The sequence below is a fragment of the Equus przewalskii genome, chromosome 1, assembly GCF_037783145.1.
Source record: "Equus przewalskii isolate Varuska chromosome 1, EquPr2, whole genome shotgun sequence".
Classification (NCBI taxonomy): domain Eukaryota; kingdom Metazoa; phylum Chordata; class Mammalia; order Perissodactyla; family Equidae; genus Equus; species Equus przewalskii.
Window position 1 is genome coordinate 35,433,279 of NC_091831.1, and position 21,430 is coordinate 35,454,708.

The following is a 21,430-nucleotide window of genomic DNA, read 5'->3' on the forward strand; positions in this document are numbered from 1 at the left end:
TAGTTTTAGGATTTTATATTTTTAATTTAAAACAAATTGGCACCAAAAATGCACCTATTTTCATCTTATTTTGCACTTTTGTTGAACTTTATTTGACCCTCAGGGTTTTCAGGCTAGCAATATATTTTCTCTTGATGGTCACAAGGGTAGCTTTTCAGAAGATCCTCTTACTCTGTTACTTGATGGTTTGCTGAATGAAATTTGCAGACGTTCTTTGAACGTTTTCTGTCTTCAAAAGTAGATAGAATATTTGAAATTTAGACAGTTGGCCTATTAGAGCATTAGACATGTTTTGGACTTTTTGTCATCACCACCACCTCCTGAATCTTCTGCAGCTAGTAAAAAGGAGAAAAGCAGTATTATTGGGAGTCAGTGGATATATAGTGTTTTTATTCTAACATTCTTATGATAGTAATGTCAACTTTATAGCCTAATTAATAGATTTAACTTACAGCAAGTACTAAGAGTTTGACCATTTAAAAACTTGAATTCATATTCAGAATTGGTCCATTTAAGAAAAGAATCTAATAAATGATTAGCCAATTAAACATCTGTTTTTTAAGAGAGCCACTGAACTATGCAGTCTGGGAATCTGAGTTGTTGCTTTGTGCCAGGCACAAAGCTTGTTGTCTGGAGATACAAAATAATGTTCTTCGTTCACAGACACTTGTCAGTGTAGTAGGAAACAAATTCAGAAGTATTTTTTATGCAAATGAAGTACAAAGATCCATATCCAATATACTGACTATGAAAAGAAAATGTCAGGAGCCACTGACAAGACCTAATACCCCGTTAGCCATAAAATTGAGATAGAGAGTAATTGCACTAGGAAATACCTTTGCTTTTCACTCACTCAGTACAAATTACTACTTCTATCATCTTTTTGAAATGCAAATCAGATCTTAGCGCTTTCTTGTTTAAATCCCTTTAATGATTCCCCTGCCTCTTCTGGAGGACAAATCCTTAGCAAGGCCTTCAAGGCAACAGGCTCTGGGCAGAGCTGCCAGCGTTACCGGCTTCATCTGGTACTTTGGCCCCCCTTGCTCTCTAGACTCCAACTAAACCAATTTTTTAAGTTCTTCAACTGCATCAAGGTTATGTCCACTTCAAGGCCTTTGTGCATATTCTGTTCGTTCCCTTCCTCTCCAACCCCTCCTCCTTTCTTAGTCTAAGCCTACTGTCTTCAGAGTTTAGCATAAGCATCCTTCTTCGGGAAATCCTTCCCCAGTGCCCCAGGTACACACCTCATGCTTGCTCTGAGAGTTATAGTTAGATAATCAATTGTCCATCTTTTGGTTTGATGTCTAGCTCCCCCACCAGATGGTCAGCTCTGTGAGACAAGGACCCCCTTTCCCAGGGCCTGCCTAACACGGGGCCTTGTACAGAATAGACCCTTGATAAATACCTAAGTGAACGGATATCAAGGTGTCAGAAACTCCCATTTTTATTCTGTTGAAGGATATCCTTAACCTTCTAAGCGAATACTTTCTCTCTCTCTGAATTCTTTAAAATACACCAAACACAATAGAAACATCTAAAAGGAATGTTGTATCTTCTGTTTTACAAGGCCTTTCCAGATAGAGATGATTTCTTTGTTAAACAACAATTTCTTACAAAACCTCTTGAGTGCTGAACTCTCAAGACAAAATACGAAGCTGTGACTTTAGCATTCCACTTCAAGATGACATTTGCGTCATCTCATGAACTAATAGTTGATTCTAAGCATCTTAACAGAGGCTTTCTGAGGATAATGTTAAACCTAACAGAAAGACTTCAGGAGTAGAAACTTCATCGGGAAAAACAGCACAGGGCAGAGACATCTGAGGCACAGGCAAAGTCCTGGAGTACCACTCAGGTCACCCCGCTCGGCTGGCCAGCTTCACTTTACATGTAGAGCTTCCTTAAGTCTGGAAGTGAGGCTGGAGATCTGTAAAACCTCAGTATTTAGAGACGAATATTCAGTTCAGAGAGGTTAAGCAAGTTGCCCAAAGTCTCACAGCTAATGCATACTGTTGGGATTAAAATTATTTTCTCACTTAACTCTGATCCCACTGATTCTATGGTTTTCATATTATTTCTAAAAACTCCGTATTCTGCAGAGGTACACCCAGGAGCCACCTTCTAGGTGGCTGAAGAAGCCTAACCCCAATCCCTACTTCAACTGGACCAGTCACTTCCATCTGGAATTATACCTAAGATCTTGTTTGGGGAAAAAAATCTGAAAACCACCAGTCACCTTCTTATAATTACCAGTCTGTGTACAGGAAAGCAAGTTTCCAATTTGCTTTCACTGTTTATGCTTTTATCATGTGAGGTTAAGCTCAGCCTGACTTCTGGCTACTGTACAAGAAGCAAAAACAAGATTACATCTAACCTTTTTCGATAGCGTTTCCTTCTTCCTGCTTTTTCAACTCCTCTTCAATTACCTTCATCTTTGCATCATATTCATCAGCTAGGGATTTCCACTCCACTCTGTTATTCTCAAGACCACTCAGCATAGGTGTGATTTCTTTGTGAAACCTTGAGAATTCCTAGAGAGAATCTTAGGTCAGAAACTACCTAAATCATATAGTTGATTTTCAATAATTTTCATATGCAGAAAAGGAGCTGTACGGAATTGTTACAGTGCTCAGAGCTGCTAAAATGAGTGGAACTCAGTGCCATGGAAACTTTCCTGCCTAAGTCAGTCCGTTTGGTTTGCTCACATCTGAGTTCCTTCACCTTTCAGTCCACCCCTGAATGAAAGATTAGGGAATAGCTCAAACACTGGAGAAACAAGGACACTCCTAATGGCTTTCCATGTGGGTGACTTTTTGATTTTGGTTACAGTTTGAAAGAAGAATTCTCATCCAGATGGTTATATATTTCACTCGAATATGTTTGTTTACTTACCTTATATACAAAAGTACAAACAAAATCAATAAATCCAACTTGAAGTTTAGGTAGTTCATCTTTTTTGTTTCTGTCCATCATAGGCTAGAAAGAGAAATAAATCCTTTAAAGATAGTTTTCTAAGATTCAGTGAACAAAATAGACTGACTTGTAGTGATAATGCGTAATTAAGTAGTGCATTTTTATGTCAAGGTTTTTACAATAGGTTGTTGCTGCAGCACTGTTCTCTCCAGATCTCCTTGTTCCCAAAATTCATTTGCAACCATAAGTGCCACCTGCAAATAAGAGAGACTTGGTTCACGAAAGTGACTTATTAATAGAGAATTTGCATTTTGTTACTATGAGTGATATGTAAGGATGCAGTTTCTAGCACAGTTTCTACTGGATGTGAGTTGTTTTCGCACCATTGTCAAGTGGAACCATCTTAAGGCGAGGACCGTCTGTGTATCTGCCTGTGGGCATGCACACACACATGCACACACAGATTAGAACACAGCTTTTTTTGATTACAGTGTGAGGATATTTGAGGGTTAATCTATACAGTTTTTTAAAACCCAATATCTATCAAGTTTATTGAACACCTGCTGTCTGCCTTACATTGGCATGAGCCAGGCTTGCCAAGAGGAATAGAATGTGACCTTTTTCCTGAAAATGCTCTCGGTCTAGTGACAGCCATGTAAACAACGTGGCAAGTGCTGTGATAGTAATAGTATGAAGTGCTGTGGATCAAGGAGAAGGGAGTAAAGATCAGAGATAAAACGGAAAGTACAGCGTTTGCGTAGGAGCCCAGAGTGTGAGGCAGTGACAGGGGAGAAAGTGAGGGAGATAAACCGGGGAGGGTGGGTTAAGGGCCGGTAGTGACAGGTCACGTGAACCTTGCTGGGGAGTTTGAACTTAATTCTCTAGGCGGGTGGTTCTCATCCTTTGAGCCCTAGGGCTCCTCCAGAGTGTACTGGTAGCCCAAGAAGGCAGAGGCCAAGAGAGATTTAAGATAAGGTAACTTTGTTCTGTTCTCTTTTATAAAGTGACCTTTGTACAACTTTTTGTAGGGGGAAAATGGACTTTACTTCATTTTTTTAAAAAAGGTGGAAAACCTCCAGCAATGGGGAGTTTAGAAGGCTTTTCAGTGGTGGAGTGGCTGAGAAGAGCTCTATTTATAAACGATTCCAGCAACAGGAAGGTTGGGGAGATAATGATGAGAGAGGACCACTTAGGAGGCTACCGCCACAGTTGTGACGGACGAGGAGGAAAGGCTGAACTAAGGTGGGAGCAAGGGTGAGAGACAGGAGTGATTTTGAAAGGGGGGAGATGGACTCAAGCAAGACCTCGGCTTTCTGGCTTGGGTGATTGTGTAAAGACTAGAGGAGGAAGAGCAGGCGTGTCACGGTGAAAGAAGCACGAGTGTCTGGTTGTGGACTTAATGGATCCAATTATTCTATCTTTACAAATATTAATCACATTCAGAGTTGAACCCAGTGAATTCCGACCTCTCTTCTCCTCAGGGTTTTCCCTAGAGGTTACTGAGGGAAAAAGAGAAGCTTCTTTCAACCAAGTTGTAAGAAATCAAGAGGTGAACTAGTGGCTCCCCACTCTCCCCAAGGTTGGGGAAGAACTTCTGTGGAAGGCACCCTTAAACCTGAACTCACAGACGGTGCCGTCTCTAGTTGACAGCACGTTGAAGAAGAGATGGTAGGAGCCAACCACCCTTGATAGAGGAAAGCACTAATGGCTCCTCCTTGTCTGGTGCTCATTTAGCTCCTCTACTAAAAACTCAGACATTCCCTAAATAATTCTAGAGAAACTTTTCACAGCCTGTTCAATGATAAGGAATTCTTTTCAAAAAGCATTTTCTTTCCAAGCTTCCTTCTCTCGGCCTGTCGTGGGGCCCGACCCAATGACCTCTTATCTCACTGAGATTTGCGAGCGCTTGAGAGCTAGTTGCCTTTCTTCGTTAACAGAAACCTAACAGGGAACATTTTATTTTTGTCTTAACTTCTCAAGTTCCTTTTTTCTTGTTTTACAATGATAAACCAGTTGTCTTAGAAGACAAGTCCAGGGTAATGAAAGATAATCGTTGACAAAATCTATAGTCATAGAATTGATAGCAATAACAAACTTCTGAGGCTGCCAGATGTCTTCATGTTCACTCTTCCCTGGGGCCTAGACAGTACCTGAGAGTGTGACAGGAAAGGACACGGAGCTGTACTCGCCTGACTTTGCACCTCCCAGGGCTTGGTTATAGCTGACAAGTCACATGCAGTCATCATCATCGCCCTTTGGAAGGAAGCAAAAACGGTTAAAATAGAAATCTGAAATAAGCTATTTTTGCCCAAAGAGGGATACAATTCTGACTACTCACATGATGATCTCTTTTTTGGTTGGATCAATTGTTACATATTTGATGGCCTCATCTTCAGTTTCCATTTTTTCACAAGCATCAACAATTTTTTGAAACATGGTTCTCTTCCTAAAAAAGATACAGCTGTGCAACAGTTTTAGCATGTAAGACCAGAGATAAAAAGGTATCTTTAATAAGTACTTTTCAGACTTCGTGTTCCCACTTTGCATCAGATGTCCACATAGTGGATCTAAGGGTCCAGGGGATAAGAGAACAGGGAACGACCATGTAACCTTGGCACAGAAAGGGTTTAAAACAGCAAAAGCACAAACCATAAAGGGAAAAAACTGATAAGTGTGAATACCTTAAAACTACAGGTTTCATGTGACAAAGAGGTCATAACATACACATAAAGGCCAAAGCTGTGATAAGATGATGTAATGCATAAAACCAACAAAAAATTAGATCCCAAGATATATGAAAAGATGCTCAATCTCACTGGTAAACAAGAAAATACAAATGTGAACAACAATAAGATGCCATCTCATACTCAGATTAACAAAACCAACAAATAAGTAGATTAAATGTGCCCAGATCAAGAGTCATCTAGGTATGGGATAACAGGAACGTGAACTCTGCTGGTGGGAGTTTCAATTGGCATGAGTCAGGAGGGCAGTTTTGCAATGCGGTATAAAATGGAAGATATGCAAACCCTACAGCGATCCCATTTCTAGGTGTGTATTTTAGAGACACTGTCATGTATCTATAAGGAGGCACAATGAAGGATTGAAGGCCATGATGAAAAACTAGAAGTAATCTAAATGTCCACAAATAGAAGAATGGCTAAGTTAATCATAGTATATTCGTACAGTTGAATATACAGTTAAAATGAACGAACTGGATCTCCATTTACCATCAAGGGAAATCTTTAAAACATAGTGCGTGAAAAAATCAAGTTGCAGAAAGGTATGTACAGTATGATACCATTTACAGAAAATTTTAAAACACACAATACCATACAAAACATGGGAGGAAAGAACAAACACGCATCAACCTGAGGAAAGTGACATCTGTGAGGGAGAAAAAGGGGTTTTTCATGGTGGAGTAGGGGTGTGATGCCTCACTGCATCACTTTTTTTCTCCTTAAAAAAAAAAAAGAGAGATTTAAGACAAGTGTGGCAAAATCTCAGCATTTGTTGAATCTGGGTCATGGATATTTGGATATCAATTATATTATTCTAAGTATCTGTCTTCATGTCTGAACTATGTAAAAATTAAATTTTTAATTAAGAAGGATCCGAGAGGCACAATTTGATACTGCCCATCCAAGTCTTTAAATATTTAGATTCTATAACTAGTTATCTTGTCCTAATGCATTTTTGGCAAGCAACTTTATAGTTCACTGACAAGAAAGCATGCAGAAGCTTAGAGTATCTGGTCTCCTCGGTAATTATTAGTATTATAAATAGGCTGGTGCTCTGCTGTATATAAGTCAGAATCTTGTGAGTTTGGTTAATGTGCATCAGTATCGCCAACATATTTCAGCCCCCAGACTCGGGCAGGATGAAATGTCTATGCCTGCAGCTCTACATACCAGACTCTGAACCATGAGGAATTCAACATGACACAAAGCCACCTCGTAAGGTTTTGGCACGTCACTCTTCTGGCAGTGCACCAACCTTGCTGCATATTCTTCAATTCAAACTTCTTCAGATAACAAACTAATTAATATTAGGGGCTTAGCTTTTTAAAACATGTTTCCAGACGTCTAGTAAATTCACTATCATTCATCTTGAGAGTATTCTATTGATAATCCAAAAGGAAAATGAATAAATGCCTTTGAACTTTAATGCAAGGGACCATTTACAGAAGGCAGAACTACCCAGAGTGCAAGAGGGTTCCGTACTTACTTGAAGTATAAAGCCAGGTCAGTTGCTATTATTGCAACTTCAAACAAATGAATAACTGTTTCAAACTGGCGTTTATTTAGGTTCTGGAAGATGTTTAAACTCTGTAAGATGAAAATTCACAAAGTGCAATCATTAAGTTGCCTTTCATTCAACAAACAACCAAACAATGCTTAACAAAATAAAGACTATTCTACTATAGAGAGAAGAAAACTAGGTCTTTCTCTCACTTTTTTTGCTTTCAATTTTCTCTCTTCGATTAAGTTACGCCCCTACTGTGCTTTGAGTAAGGTAATTTAAACTATAAAAGGAGACACTATGAACAAATATTCCTGTAATCAATGTATAAGTTTTTGGAGTAAATATAAGTGTTTTTTCCAGGACCATTTAAAAAAATAACAATAGATTTAAAATTTGCTTGTATTAATTGAGAAGCTTTAATAAAGAATGCCTGGTAGATGTCGAATTGTTAGACATGTTGAATTACCCACCAGATAATTTCAGAGTGATTATAGAAACTGTTGGAAAACTTCTGCAAATTATACTACTACTCATGTGTACACAGGAAAAAATAATGAAATCCTCCCAAGTTGTTCTTCAAATGTTTTCTTGCAATTATATTTTACAAAGACTTAACTAGACCTTTCTTCAAAGAGTTTCACACTGATACTCTCTTCACATGTGGATCAGCTTCATTTCTTAGTGTTCTAGAAAATGAGACTGCGAATCTAGGAGAGGTTTTGTTTGTTTATTTTTGTGTGTGAGGAAGATTGGCCCTGAGCTAATACCTGTGCCCATCTTCCTCTATTTTATTTGAGATGCCATCTCAGCATGGCTTGACGAGCAGTGTGTAGGTCCGCACCCGGGACACATGCCTGCGAACCCTGGGCTACCAAAGCAGAGCGGGCGAACTTAACCACTCTGCCACCGGGCCACCCCCTGGGAGTGGTTTACAAAAGGTCTGATATTTCAAGTAGACCATTTTAGGCATACAGGCCAAAGGACGGATGTATAGTGGTTTTGCCAAATGAAGTTGACAGCTATGAAATTGTTGACTTCTACGAAATACAGAAAAATTCCACTGGAAAGAAAGAGGAAATAGTCTATTAACCTACCTAGAGACAGAGGCAGCAAAATTTAGAAAAGAATATTGGACTAAGCCCCAAATAACAACAGCAAACATTCACACAAGGTATACCACTTACTAGGCACTGTTCTAAGTGCTTTATGAAGACGCTTAACCTCACAACAAGCCACAGAGCAGAAAGGTTAAGTAACTTGCTTAAGGTTTAGTACACGGCAGGGCTGGTATCTAAGCCAAGGCAGCACGGCACCGCACTGCCTCGCAACAAGGAGCCCAGGTTCGGTTCCCAGCTTCACCACTTGGTAGTTAAATAATCCTGGACATGTCACTTAACATCTGCGAGTATTTGTTTTCTTAAACTAGGATAACAGCTGCGCTGCTAACTCGCTACCACTCAGTCTACGACCGTTAAATGTTTGTGGAATGTGGACTCAAATGAGACGGTCACTGGGAATGCATTTCAAAACTGTCAATTGCTACAAAATTTAATTATTGCTGTATCATTATTATTGTTATACAAAGTTTTGAAGCTAGCTCCAAGTTAAAACAGAATTACAAACCCAAGACCAAATATGGCTCTCTGTCATTCGAGGAGATTGAAATGTTAAAAAGCAAGAAATGGACAAGAACTCAAGTTTTCAATACTATACTATATATTATACAAAGTCATCTTTCTATAACAAACATCCAGGACAAGAAAAATGGTATTTTACACAGCAGATATAAATAATAGAAAGGGAAGCTGTGATATTTTTTGTTAAAATAATGAGTTCATAATAGCAACTACAGTTAGTCTTTTTAAACTGATAGAATGGAAAAAATGGCTGTTGATGATCATGCCAAATTACAATAAACAAAAAGAAAGTTTGTCTACATCAAAACCAACTTCCTTCTTGAGACAGTTCACAGCAGCCCCTTGGGCGTGATCTCTGACCCAATTTTCTGGATATAGGGTATTTTCAACCTGGTCTGGATTGGCGGGGGAAAAAGGAGGAGTAAATGGGGCATTTGGAATTTTAATCCCACTGAACCTGCCCCTGATTTTGGTGGTCTTCCTTTGGACTGGTGGTGACCCAGCAGCATATTTGCATAAGCAAGTAGCAGCCTTTCTTTATCCACTGATATACATTGTTACGTTCCAAAAGTAATGTGTATGAGTGCTTCCGACACATACTCTGTAGATCCAGGAACACTTAGAGCCATCCTTGACTGAGGCACTGGGGAGAAAGGGAGCTGTGTGGAAATCCTTCAACTTTTAGACAAAGTAATAGCACACGAAGTCGTTTTAATACTCATTGTATACTGAAAATCTGCTAAGAGCGTAGATCTCAGGTGTTCTCAACACACACACAGAAAAAGGTAACAGTGTGAGGAGATGGATTTGTTAATTAGCTTGACTGTAGTAATCATTTCACTATGTATATGCATATCAAAACATCATGTTGCACACCTTAAACGTGTAATTTTAAAAAATAAAATTAAAATACACACAAAAAAATGGTTAGGAAAAAGAACCAAATAAAAACATTATAGGGGCCAGCCTGGTGGCGTAGCAGTTAGGTTCCTGCACTCCACTTCAGTGGCCCAGGGTTCGCAGGTTCGGATCCCAGGCGCAGACCTACACGCTGCTCATCAAGGCATGCTGAGGCAGTATCCCACAGACAGAACAGAGGAAGATTGGCACAGATGTTAGCTCAGCAACAGTCTTCCTCAAGCAAAAAGAGGAAGATTGGCAACAGATGTTAGTTCAGGGCCAATCTTCCTCACACAAAAAAATATTAAGATTAGCAGAGGAGAAAAACAGGCTGCTGAATTTAAATAAATAATCCCTTAGGATAGGCCTTCTTGTCTCCGCCAAGTGTCAGATTGGACAGAGTGCATAATCTACAACCATCGATCAAATAAATCAATATTTATTTTTTATGTACCAATTATTTTAATGCATGTTGCTCATATTTGTAAACCTGGATACCTGTCGCTATTTGCCAAATATACATGTGTGTGAGAGAAAAAGCTATGTATATAAAGAAAGATATAAAAATAAAAAGGACTAGCACTGTCATACTCCATTTAAGTCATTCCTTTTTCCAATCCAAAATAATGAAACAACTGTGTTAAAGCTGACAGATTGTCAAAAGGTCTTTCACTTTATAACGTAAATTAATATTAGACTAAAAAAAGGAAGAAGAATGACATACTTTTAAAATTGGTATAATTAAGAAAAATGGGTGTACCTTTAACTTTTCAGCACGGCTTCCTCTGTTGATAGCACAATATATCTGAATTTCACCTATCTTTTTTTCTCACTCATTCTCATTTTCATCGAAAAACATGTACAGGTCTCCTGATTGAAAAACCCTTTCTTAATTCCATATTCTTTTACATTTTCTCTTTTCTTCCTTTCATAGCTAAGTTTCCTAAAAGGAGAGCTCCTAAGTGGTTTCTTTTTAAGCTATGGATATAGATTCGTATAAAAGAGCCTGCTTGTGTTTTGTACACTTGCTAAAAAGCTCTTGACCAAATTTGTGGCCCATGTCTAACAAATGTTTATACCTCACTATACACATTTGGGGTCTTTACTATGCTTCATCTTATTTTTCCATTAGCCACCGTTTTCTTTTTCTCTAACGTTATATGTATTTTTGGAAACTCCATTAAATCCTTTTTGGAAAAAAATGAGGATTAAATACATACATACATATGCAATTTTTTTTTAAGTTAGCAAAGGCAGAATCCGTGATACCTTAATCAGAGCAAGAGGTCTCAGGATGTGGACAGCACACAAGGGACATCAGGCTGTCCCTGAAGATCCAGTTTGACACCACAGAACAGGGGCCCAGGAGGAGTTGATGGAAAAGCTATGCTGATAGACATTTGTACTGACTCCTACTGCTTAGTCTCCTGGGCCAAAGAGAAAGCCATGGGTAACAAGAAGTGACGAAGGCAGACAGCAATGGCCAGATCCTAACACAGGGAGCCTGTAGCTCTGTGGACTTTGCTCAACACAGGCCTTACCAACTTCTGGAAAACCAAAATAAAAGAGGTGTGCTCCCCACACAAAAGAAATAGAATTGGTGAAAGAGTGTTGGAGATAATAAATAGGAAGCTGACGATTTCCTCAGTTCATTCCCACCCTTCTCTCCCTGTATTCTTCAGCGGAGAGCTGTTTCCATTAAGGGACGAGTAATTTCCAATAGGGAATAGGATAAAACCCCTGCATAAAGACCACAAAAGAACCTACAGACTCAATGCAATTCCAACCAAAATACCAACAGGTTTGTGTATGTGTGTGTGTGTTTGTAAGTTGATAAACTGATATTACGGAAATGCGAAAGGTTAATAAAAGCCAAGATGATCTTGAAAGAGAAAAAGGCTAGAGAATTTATGCCATAAGACATTAAGACTTATTACAGAGTTATAGTAAATAAGATAACACGGTATTGACAAAGGAGAAAGAAACTGATCAGTGGAACAGAATAGAGGGCAGAAACGGAGTCACGCCTGTACAGTTACCTGCTTTATGACAAAAGTAGCGCTGAAGTGTGGTGGAAAAGGGTGACTTTTTACATGAATGGTACTAGGTTCACATGGAAAAAAATGTGTCTTGATCTCTACCTCACACCACGTATAAATTATAAAAGGATTGTGGATCTAAACGAGAAAGGAGGAACAATACCACTTTTAGGGGAAAATATCTCTGTGACCTTGAGTAGCATAGATTTTTTTAAGAGGGGAAAAAAAAAGAGCTACTCCTAAAAATTTTGATCAAATGGACTATATTAAAATCAAGAACTTCTAGTCACCAAAGTCCACCATTAAGAGAGTAAAAGGCAATTCACAGAGAGAGAGAAGATACGCACAATACACATATCCAACAAAAGAGATGTAAACCAGAATATATAAAGAATTCCCACAAATCAAGTTGAAAGCAAAGTCAAGCAACCCCAAAAATATCAAAAAGCCAATAAACGTATGAAACTGTATCTCATAGGTATTGATCAATGCTATTTAATTTGATACAAATTAAATTCCATGCAATAATACTGCATCCCCTAATGACTAAAATGAGAAAGAGGGAAGGCACCAAATTTTAGAGAGGATGCAGAGAACTGGAACTGACTGTCGATAGGAACGTATGTTAGTACAACCATTCTGCAAAACTGTTTGTCCATACCCACTAAAGTGGAACATACGCACACCTGTGGCCAAGCAATTCTATTCCCAAATATACGGCAATCAGAAATGCATGCATGTGTTCATGAAAAGACACATACTACATAGTCATAGCCACACTATACGTAATAGCCCTGAATCAGAAATCATGTAAATGTCTTTCAATGGTTGACTGAATAAATAAAGGTAGTGTATTCATACACCCCCTCCCCCCAAACCTTAAGAAAAAACAAAGGAAGAAAGGAACACAAATAAAAGACAGGTAAAAAATATATCAAAGGAAATATCGAGTGAAACGTGAAAAATTCACACCAATAATTCTCCATTGTCTCAAATACATAAGAATTCAAAGATGATATTGTCAGATAACAATAGTAAAATTAAAAATGAACTAGTGAAGCTCAGTAGTAGAATAAAAAAATGAAACTGAAAATAAAAGCATTATAGTTGATGAAATTCAAATTAAAAGCTGCCCAGATGGGGCCGGCCCGGTGGCACAGCGGTTAAGTGCACATGTTCTGTTTCAGTGGCCCAGGATTCACCAGTTCGGATCCCGGATGCGGATATAGCACCACTTGGCAAGCCATGCTGTGGTAGGCGTCCCACATATAAAGTAGACGAAGATGGGCACAAATGTTAGCTCAAGGCCAGTCTTCCTCAGCAAAAAGAGGAGGATTGGCAGCAGATGTTAGCTCAGGGTTAATCTTCCTCAAAAAAAAAAAAAAAAAAAAGCTGCTGAGAATAAACAACTTAAATGTTGGGGGACATAGCCCATAAGATTGAGGAAATTAAACAAAACAAAATGGAAAAGAATAAATATATAAAAAAGGCTATAAAGAATACACTAGACATGAATAGCAAAGGAAACTCAATATCTACATAATTGGAGGCCTAACCCCCAGCCCCATTCCATCTGGGCCCCCACTTGCCCAGCTGGCTTCACTTGCCATCAGAAAGAGTCTATTTTTGTTCTTTCCCTACTATTAAAATGGCAATAAAAATAGAAATTCTGTGTAGCACACCAAGGTAGGCAGAAATGGCTCTAATTCATTCTGATGAGGGCTCTCTGGTGAGGCCAGAGAAAGCACAGGCAGCTCACGTCTTCAACGTGGTAGCTGCCACACCCCTGAGAGAAGGTGGCCAACACGTTCCTGGCTCACTGGTGACCACACACAAGATGTGGTCATTTCTTCATGGCTTCTTTGTACAAGATTGAGTTGGCATGAAAAACCGTAAGTAAAATGATCATAAACGTCATAAAGAAGTGTTCTGAATAATAAACGGGTTCTGTTATTTACGCTGAGCAATTTATTTTGTCATTTCTACAGTACGCTACAGTATTAAAATCTATACTTTTACAAATTTGACTAAGAAGCGTTTTCCGTCTAGCACAGGTTCAAGGGTCGATCTCTGTCTGGTTAGAATACAGGTGATTTAATCCTCAAAGCACTGACTCCAACTCTACTGGGCTATACGGACATTTTAGGTCAAAGCCTAATAATACGCAAACAAAATGTCTGAGTCATGCCCGCAAACTGTCAAAATTGCTGGAAAATCCTAAGGATTTCTCTTATTTAAAAAAATTAAAGTTTTTTTAATGTAAATATTTTCTTTATACAAAAAATAAATAAGTAGAAGAACTACACTGTCTTCCAAAAATGTATAGAGAACATCTGATGGCTAAAGATTTCATTTTTTTCCGCGTTCAATTGGCCTGGTCATAAAAAGCTCTGTGATTGCATTGCCTGGCGACGCTATTTACAGGTCTTAAAAGTCTGCAATTAGCAGGTAGAATAGCATGGTAGACAGGTCCTCACCAGGGTGGTATGGATTACCGGGATGCAATATTCCTTTTAGAAAGAATAATACGCCTTTATATAGCCATCAAAACCAGTTAGGACTGCAGGGTAAATAACACTAAAAAAAAAAAATTAAGATGGAAAACTGTAACTCTGTTATAAACTCTCAAATCCCAAAAGGAAAAACATACGACATACTAGGAGTGCTCCAATGTCAAACATTTCAATATTTGGCTGTAGTTTTAAAAGATATTTTCCTTTAGTAAGTAAATGTAAAATTAAATGATAAATTCTATTTGACACTACCTGCCTTTGGTATCACATAGCGGATTGTATAGAAAATTCTTACTCGAAAATACAAGATTGTCCCAACCAGTAAAACAAAGACTCATAAGAAATTGGGTAAGAACAATTTACTCTTATCTTCTTTCAATTCTACTCCTTCTAATTTTCATGGAACAGATATTATCATCACTTTTATGGTGTAAATTCTACTGCAGGGAGAGGTTCTGGCTGTACATCAGAGTTGTTAAAGTTCTTATTAAAAATGCAGATTCCTGGGCCGGACCCGCAGAGAGCCCAGTCAGTGAGTGTGAAATGAAGCCCAGGATCTGTTTTTCACAGCCTGCCCCGCCGCCCTGTGAAATCCACGTTCCTGCGCAGTTGGTCCAGGTCCCTGTGTCTGGGCACAGCCTCGATCACAGGCTATTAAAAACACTCAAGTATTTCTTTTTCTGTTTCCACTTTTCTGCCTGGTCACTCTGCCTTACAAGTTTTCCCGCTTGGCTTTTCATTGCCTTGAAGAATGTAGTGTTGTCTCTAAACTTGGGCATATTTCAGTGTATTCTCTCCTCTGAGCCTTTAATAAAAGATTCTTATAGAAACGGAGAAAAGCTGCGCTCTCCACAGGGCTTAGTGATCCTAACGAGCGTGTGTGATGCTAATCAAGCCTCTTCTTCTATGACAAAACAGGGTTCCCCTCCATCTAATAATGACTCATTTTACCCAGTTTTGGTTTGGAACTTTCTCAAGAGATTTTTTTTAAAACTATAACTAGATTATATCCACAACTTTTCCACAAGCCTAGATACCTCTTAAATAAAATTGATAGGGAGGAAGAATGACTACCGTCTATGGAAGGTAAGTAGCACATACTAAGTGAATTCAAGACCAAGCTCAAGCCACTTCCTGCATAAAAGCCACCCTGGGTCCAGCCCTCCTTCTCCCCTATGGTCTGCCCAGTCCTGTATGTGGCATCTCCCTCCAGAACTCTCTGAACTTAACTCAGTGCCTTTCTGATGGCAGTGGTCAGATTCTGTCTTATAGCCCAATTTCATGCCTGCCTCCACTACCAGACTTGACTTTCTCAAAGATAAAGACAACGCCTTCCAGTGTGGGCCCCATGAGTAAGAAAATCACTTGTTATGGAGCCTCCTTTCTTCTCTGCATTCATACATATTTTAGGGTGCATAGATCTCTCTCACATCCACCATAAGTTTTTTCTTCTTTCCCCACAGACCCACAGAGATTCTATGACTTTCCATGGCTCTTTTCTCTATCTCTGCTACTTCCAACTTGGTTTTTCAAAAACTGTTCCAGTATAGCAATTTCTGTTCATTGATTTCAATAATGGGTACACTGTCAACTGCCGTAACTCAAGGCCATCTTCTTTATAAGCATCTTCTGTGGGTTAGTGCGCTGATCCAGAGCTTGGGAGCCAGCCTAGAGAGAGGCTCACGTACCTCATCCTGCAGTAGAGTCTTACTGTACTCCAGGTGGTGCCTCTCCAAAATGGAAGATCCATGAAGCCTTGCCAACGGAGACGTGGATCTAAGAGGAAAAGGATTTGCTGTAATTTTAGCTGTTTAAAGCTTACACATAAGTCAATACAACACAGAATCTTCACTAGCTGAGGATTTTTTCATATATTCTCTCTCCTTCTCTCCTAATGACTCAGTGCTCAAAAGTAATGTACTGGAAAAGATTTTTTAGATTTAGAAGATGAGAATATGTCCTTTAAAAAACCTTAATTTGTTGAATGCATAAAATGACTGAATTGCTTAAACTAGAACGTTTGCTTCACTCCCTGCATCTAAAATCTGTACGTTCTCTGGAGCTTATGGTGGTTCTCTGGAGCCTCTGACTTACAGACCACGTAGCAAACCCTATGTTTCTTCACACAGAAAGCGTTGATTAAGAATTTCCAGGAACCAAAATGAAAATGATTATAAAATAAAATTTCTTTCCTCTTTCAAGACAGTGACAGAAATTTAAACTTAAATTTCCCATTTGTTAAGGGTTAGGTCACAGTTTTATGTAAGTGGGGACCTCAGTCTTTGGTACCTTGTCTTTCTTCAATTCTTTCTTTTTCAGGAAGGGGAAACAACATTGAAAATAAAAAGGTGAGGGGCTGGCCCCGTGGCCGAGTGGTTAAGTTCGTGCACTCCGCTGCAGGCGGCCCAGTGTTTCGTTGGTTCGAATCCTGGGTGTGGACATAGCACTGCTCATCAAACCACGCTGAGACAGCGTCCCACATGCCACAACTAGAAGGACGCACAACGAAGAATATACAACTATGTACCTGGGGGGCTTTGGGGAGAAAAAGGAAAAACTAAAATCTTTTTAAAAAAAAAAAAAAGCAAAGAAAAAGGTGAAAAAAGGAAAAGATGGAGAGAGGATGAGGTCAAAGGGCTACATAGATGATGTGAAGACTTTGTTATGGAAATATGGAATAAATAATTTTAAGGACGGAAGAAATCAGAAATATGGGTGGAAGCCTTAGTAGAGACATTTCATTTTATTTCAGAAAGAACAGAACTTTAAGGAGGGGATGAGTCATGAACAAGCCACTAAAAGGTCTGGTAAACAAATCCTCCAGTTAGGGAACAATTAGACTATGTCTGATCAATATTATAATTGCTCATAATTTTCACACATATTCAAATACCAACTCTGTGTCAGCACTGGAGATTTTTAAAAAATGAATGAAGTTCAAATCCAGTTTTGTCCTGATGCACAATTTTATAGATTTTGAACGAATATTGATGGAAATCATGACTATCCAATTTTCAGATAATAAAAACCTGGAAAAAATAACTAATCCATTGGCTGACAGAGTGCAATTTAAATGGCAATTTCATTTGAGTGGAATAAAGAATCAAATTAAGAAGATGAAATTTAACTAGGATTAAATATAAAGTGCATCAGATCATGTCTGCATTAGTGTCAAGCCCCGAGACGTGCACTTAGGAATGACATAAGATATTGGAGTGGGTACAGAGAAGAATAACAAATAAGAATTATACTTCTATATATGGAAACTTTATATAAGCACTGGTTAAAACAACTTGGTGTGTTCAACCAGGAAAAGGGGAGAGAGAAATGATAGTTCTCTTTAACATATGAAGGAATAGCCTGGGGATGAGAAATTATATGCATTTTGGCAGCTCCTGAGACATGAACTAGGACAAACAGATAGAAGTTATAGGGAGACCAATTTCTGTTCAATATTGTGAAGAACGTCAGAATCATCTAAAAATAGAATGGCCTGCCTTGTGAGCAAGTGGATTCTCCACTGTGGAAAATAATCGAATAGACTAGAGGACACATGAGGGAATACAGTGGAGGAGAGACCTTCGTGGGATGGGGGATGAGATAAATTTCTAAAATTCCTCAGATTTTTTTCCGATAACTGCATTCCTTCTGGGAGAAGATGGAGGAGAGTGAAGGAGACCGAAGGTAAGAGAACTGAAAAACTAAACGAGAAAAAGGAACAAAGAAACCTATAAAAGAACAAAGCCATCACTACACGTTCCTGCTGTCCAGTTTACAGAGAGAAATGGCCGAGGAAATTCAGCATGCCAGTCACCAACAAACAGAGGGACCCACACAGACCCCACCTGCCAGCCAAAGTAGAAGTCAGGGATGTGGCTGAATCCTTCCTGCAAACCTGGAGGCGAGATGCTGCAGCCAAGTCGGCTACTTCTTTCAATCTAAGGCAAGGTGGACTGTACCCTTTTGAGCTTGTTTCTTCATCAGTCAAAGCGGGGGATAAGAGTTCCTCCCATGTGGGAGTACTGTGAGGATTAAACGAGGTGATGGGTACCAAGCGCTTAGTCTGATCTCTAGCACACAATAGATGCTCAATAAATATTAGTTCCTTTGGAACTGAACTGACTAATGCACTACTGACTAGGAGGCAGGAAGAGAACTCAGTGACGGTCAGGAGACTTGCGTTCAGGAGTGCAGAATGGCCGGCATGGGCTGGAACCTCCCAAGATGAAGCCGGCCCTTGCCCAAAGCCAGAATGCAGATCCACTTTTCAAGACAAATCCCAATAGGTAGAGTTGCTGAAGGTGAGAATTCACTGCTCACAAGCGCTTTCCATTCATTGAATAAGTTTTTCTTGAGCAACTACTATACAGTTTCACATTTAGAATTTCATTTGATTCTCACAACAGTCTTTGAGAGGTCAATATCACAGCCAATTTACAGTTAAGAAACTAAATCTGAAGTGGACTAAGTGATTTGCCCAAGATCCCTCAACCAGGAAGTAGTTGGACCCCACAAAACCAGACTCCAGAGCACAGTCTCTCTGAAACATCTCACTCTCTCCAGAGAGGGGTAGTTCGTGTGTCAGAGATGAGGACGGAGTGTGGCTAAGGCAGATAGAGCATCTTAAAAACCACTATCAGGGAGCTCGGCTGGCCATGGGCATTGCTGATGAATTTTGAAGACTGCCAATGACATAATAATAACAGCAATAATAATAATGCCTAATATTTATGAACTGCCAAGAGCCTACCACGAGCAGAGTGCTTTCTACGCATGACCTCATTTAATCTTTACAACGACCTTACCTGTGAAGTACCTGTATTATAATTCTTATTTTCCAGATGATGAAATCGAGGCTTAGAAAGTTTGAATAACTTGTGAATCCGGTGACCCCAAATCTGTGTGAGCTGAGAGCTCACACCCTTATTATTACCCTTTCTGGAGGCAAGAGAGGAAGATGGCAATGATGTTAAGAGGCAGGGCCAGCTGAAGGAGAGTTCAGCAGAAACAAAAGGACCAGGGGCGTGAGAGGTGGTGCGCCCAGGGAGAAGTGTTCCCTAGCTTGAGCTGGGGGGCATCACCCAGGGATGTACACACAAGAGCGTCAGCCTAAGATCAATGAACATTAATGTAGGAATTCAATACTCGGATTAAACAAAGTTGAAAAAAGGAGTGAAGGCATTTACCAATAAGGCAGGGGCACATTTGGAGATGGAAACAGAAGGAAAGGGGAGGCAGTCAGGGAGAAAGGGTGGACACCACGAGAGCTGAAGCTCGCAAGGAATAGAACACGGCCCTGCGATTCCTAAACGTGACGAAGAGGAACTGATCAGGCTAAAGGATGGAGCCTTAGGCACCTTCAAACGTCACTAGCACATGTCGCCGTTGCCGCATGTGTTCACTTACTTCATCTGATACAAATTATTGGTGCCCCTGTGGTCAATGTCGTGGCAGAAAGCAGCAGCGAGCATGGCGAAGGCTTCAAGATCCGTGTAGTACTTCTTTAGTCTTCCTGTCTAAAGAAGCATATATATATTTACTTGGATTCAGACACCTCTGCAGCACGTGCAGTGAGGCCTGCCTGCAGCGGAGCAGGGGAGCTGCAGTGTTTTCAGAGCAAGTTGGCTTTACTTTTTGTGAGTATTGTAGCTCATTTTGGGCAATTATGAAACCCAGCAGGTAACTGAGTTTTCCTTTAAGGAGGTTAGTACACAAATGTCAGAGGGATCAAGCCAAGCACTGGATACCCACGTTCCCTGGCATCATGTACAGGGGAGTTTGGGGTTTATGGGATTGTGGCCATGAATTCCAAAATTACTGATCTAAAATGAGGGACTGGGGCCAGCCCAGTGGTGTGGTTAAGTTCGCATGCTCTGCTTGGGCGGCCTGGGCTTCGTGGGTTTAGATCCTGAGCGTGGACATATGTACCACCCATCAAGCCATGCTGTGGTGACATCCCACATATAAAATAGAGGAAGATTGGCAACAGATGTTAGCTCAGGGCCAGTCTTCCTCACCAAAAAAAAAAAAAAAAAAAAAAAAGGAAAAATAAAATAAAATGATGGACCGGATCCACTTCTTGCCACGCTTAAGTGGGCCATGTGCAGGTTTACAGTTATTTATGACACTCTGTACCTACCATCAGCAAAGTAAACATGGTCTGCCCCACATTGAACCCGTGCCGCCAGTTGTGGTAAGTGACAGAACGGTATCCTTTCCTCACGGTGTACATCCATCTGGTCAGAACCTGTCCCCAGAAGAAGACAACACCCCTCAGACTTTGGAATAGGATTCTAAAGGTCAGAAGGTCCGTGACAATCTTATCTAAAAAGATAGGTTGTCTTGTTTACAGAGTTTAAGCTGCTATATTTACAAAGTTAGTAATAATTTAATCTCCAAACTGAAGTTAATCCTTTGAGCCCCGGAAAACCCGAGTGGAGCACAGCAAGAGAATGTCACAGCATTTTAAATTAAACACCGTCTGACCTCTACGGGTACTTTGAACTTCTCCACCACGTTTATTTCAAAAAACAGCCGCAGGCCACACTTAATCAGCCCGTGCTCAGTAATGGGGAAGTCGCTGAAGCGGAATTCATACAGGTCCACGGCCTTCGGGTCCGGCAAGTCCTCTTTCTGTTGAAACAGGCACGGACTGTTTCAGATTACATTCATCTTTCTTCCCTTCAGTCGCACATATCCAGAATCGGGCGTAAAACAAAATGATAATGAAAGGCCATCATGTGCCCCTCACGGAGCCTCCGCATGCCTGGCACTGGCTTACGCAGTTTACATACACTATCCTCACAACAAACGTGCACGGTCATCCCCAGTTTCCAGATGGCGAAACTGAGACCGGACTATACTACGAAACTTTCTAAGTGATGGAATTCAATTCCAAATTCGACTGCAGTGGCTATTTTCCTTCTTTGGTGCAAAATAAAATGTTCAGTTGCAGCAAACTTACCCATTTTCAATACTCAACTTCTCTTTTTGCCTATTTGAGAAATATTCCTTAGACAGTAAACAATGGCTTAATTTGATTCTATTGTATTTTCTTTACATGCTCAGTGGCACTTTCCCACTAGACTGTGAGCTGACAAGGGTGGGATCGTGTCTGTCTTGTTTGCTGGGGTATCCCAACTGTGGGGCCCAGCCCATGGCGGTCCTGGGCAAACGTTTGTTG

The 21,430-nt window shown here is 40.0% G+C and overlaps 1 protein-coding gene across 3 annotated transcripts in view; it reads right to left on the bottom strand.

Annotated features, from left to right (window-relative positions):
- Nucleotides 1-21,430, bottom strand: part of PDE6C (phosphodiesterase 6C) — an 89,910-nt gene continuing 68,480 nt past the window's right edge. For 2 of the 3 annotated variants that reach the window (XM_070609402.1, XM_070609405.1), the window contains 11 exons: nt 20,734-20,880; nt 20,387-20,494; nt 19,654-19,763; nt 15,936-16,023; nt 7,141-7,241; nt 5,252-5,359; nt 5,103-5,166; nt 3,093-3,167; nt 2,893-2,976; nt 2,375-2,531; nt 1-335 (listed from right to left, as the gene is read on the bottom strand). In XM_070609402.1, the coding sequence (XP_070465503.1) occupies nt 274-335; nt 2,375-2,531; nt 2,893-2,976; nt 3,093-3,167; nt 5,103-5,166; nt 5,252-5,359; nt 7,141-7,241; nt 15,936-16,023; nt 19,654-19,763; nt 20,387-20,494; nt 20,734-20,880 (1,104 nt within the window). In that variant the 3' untranslated portion in view covers nt 1-273. Of the gene's footprint in view, nt 336-2,374; nt 2,532-2,892; nt 2,977-3,092; nt 3,168-5,102; nt 5,167-5,251; nt 5,375-7,140; nt 7,242-15,935; nt 16,024-19,653; nt 19,764-20,386; nt 20,495-20,733; nt 20,881-21,430 lie in introns of all 3 variants that reach the window. The other variant, XM_008520675.2, reaches the window with a different exon arrangement.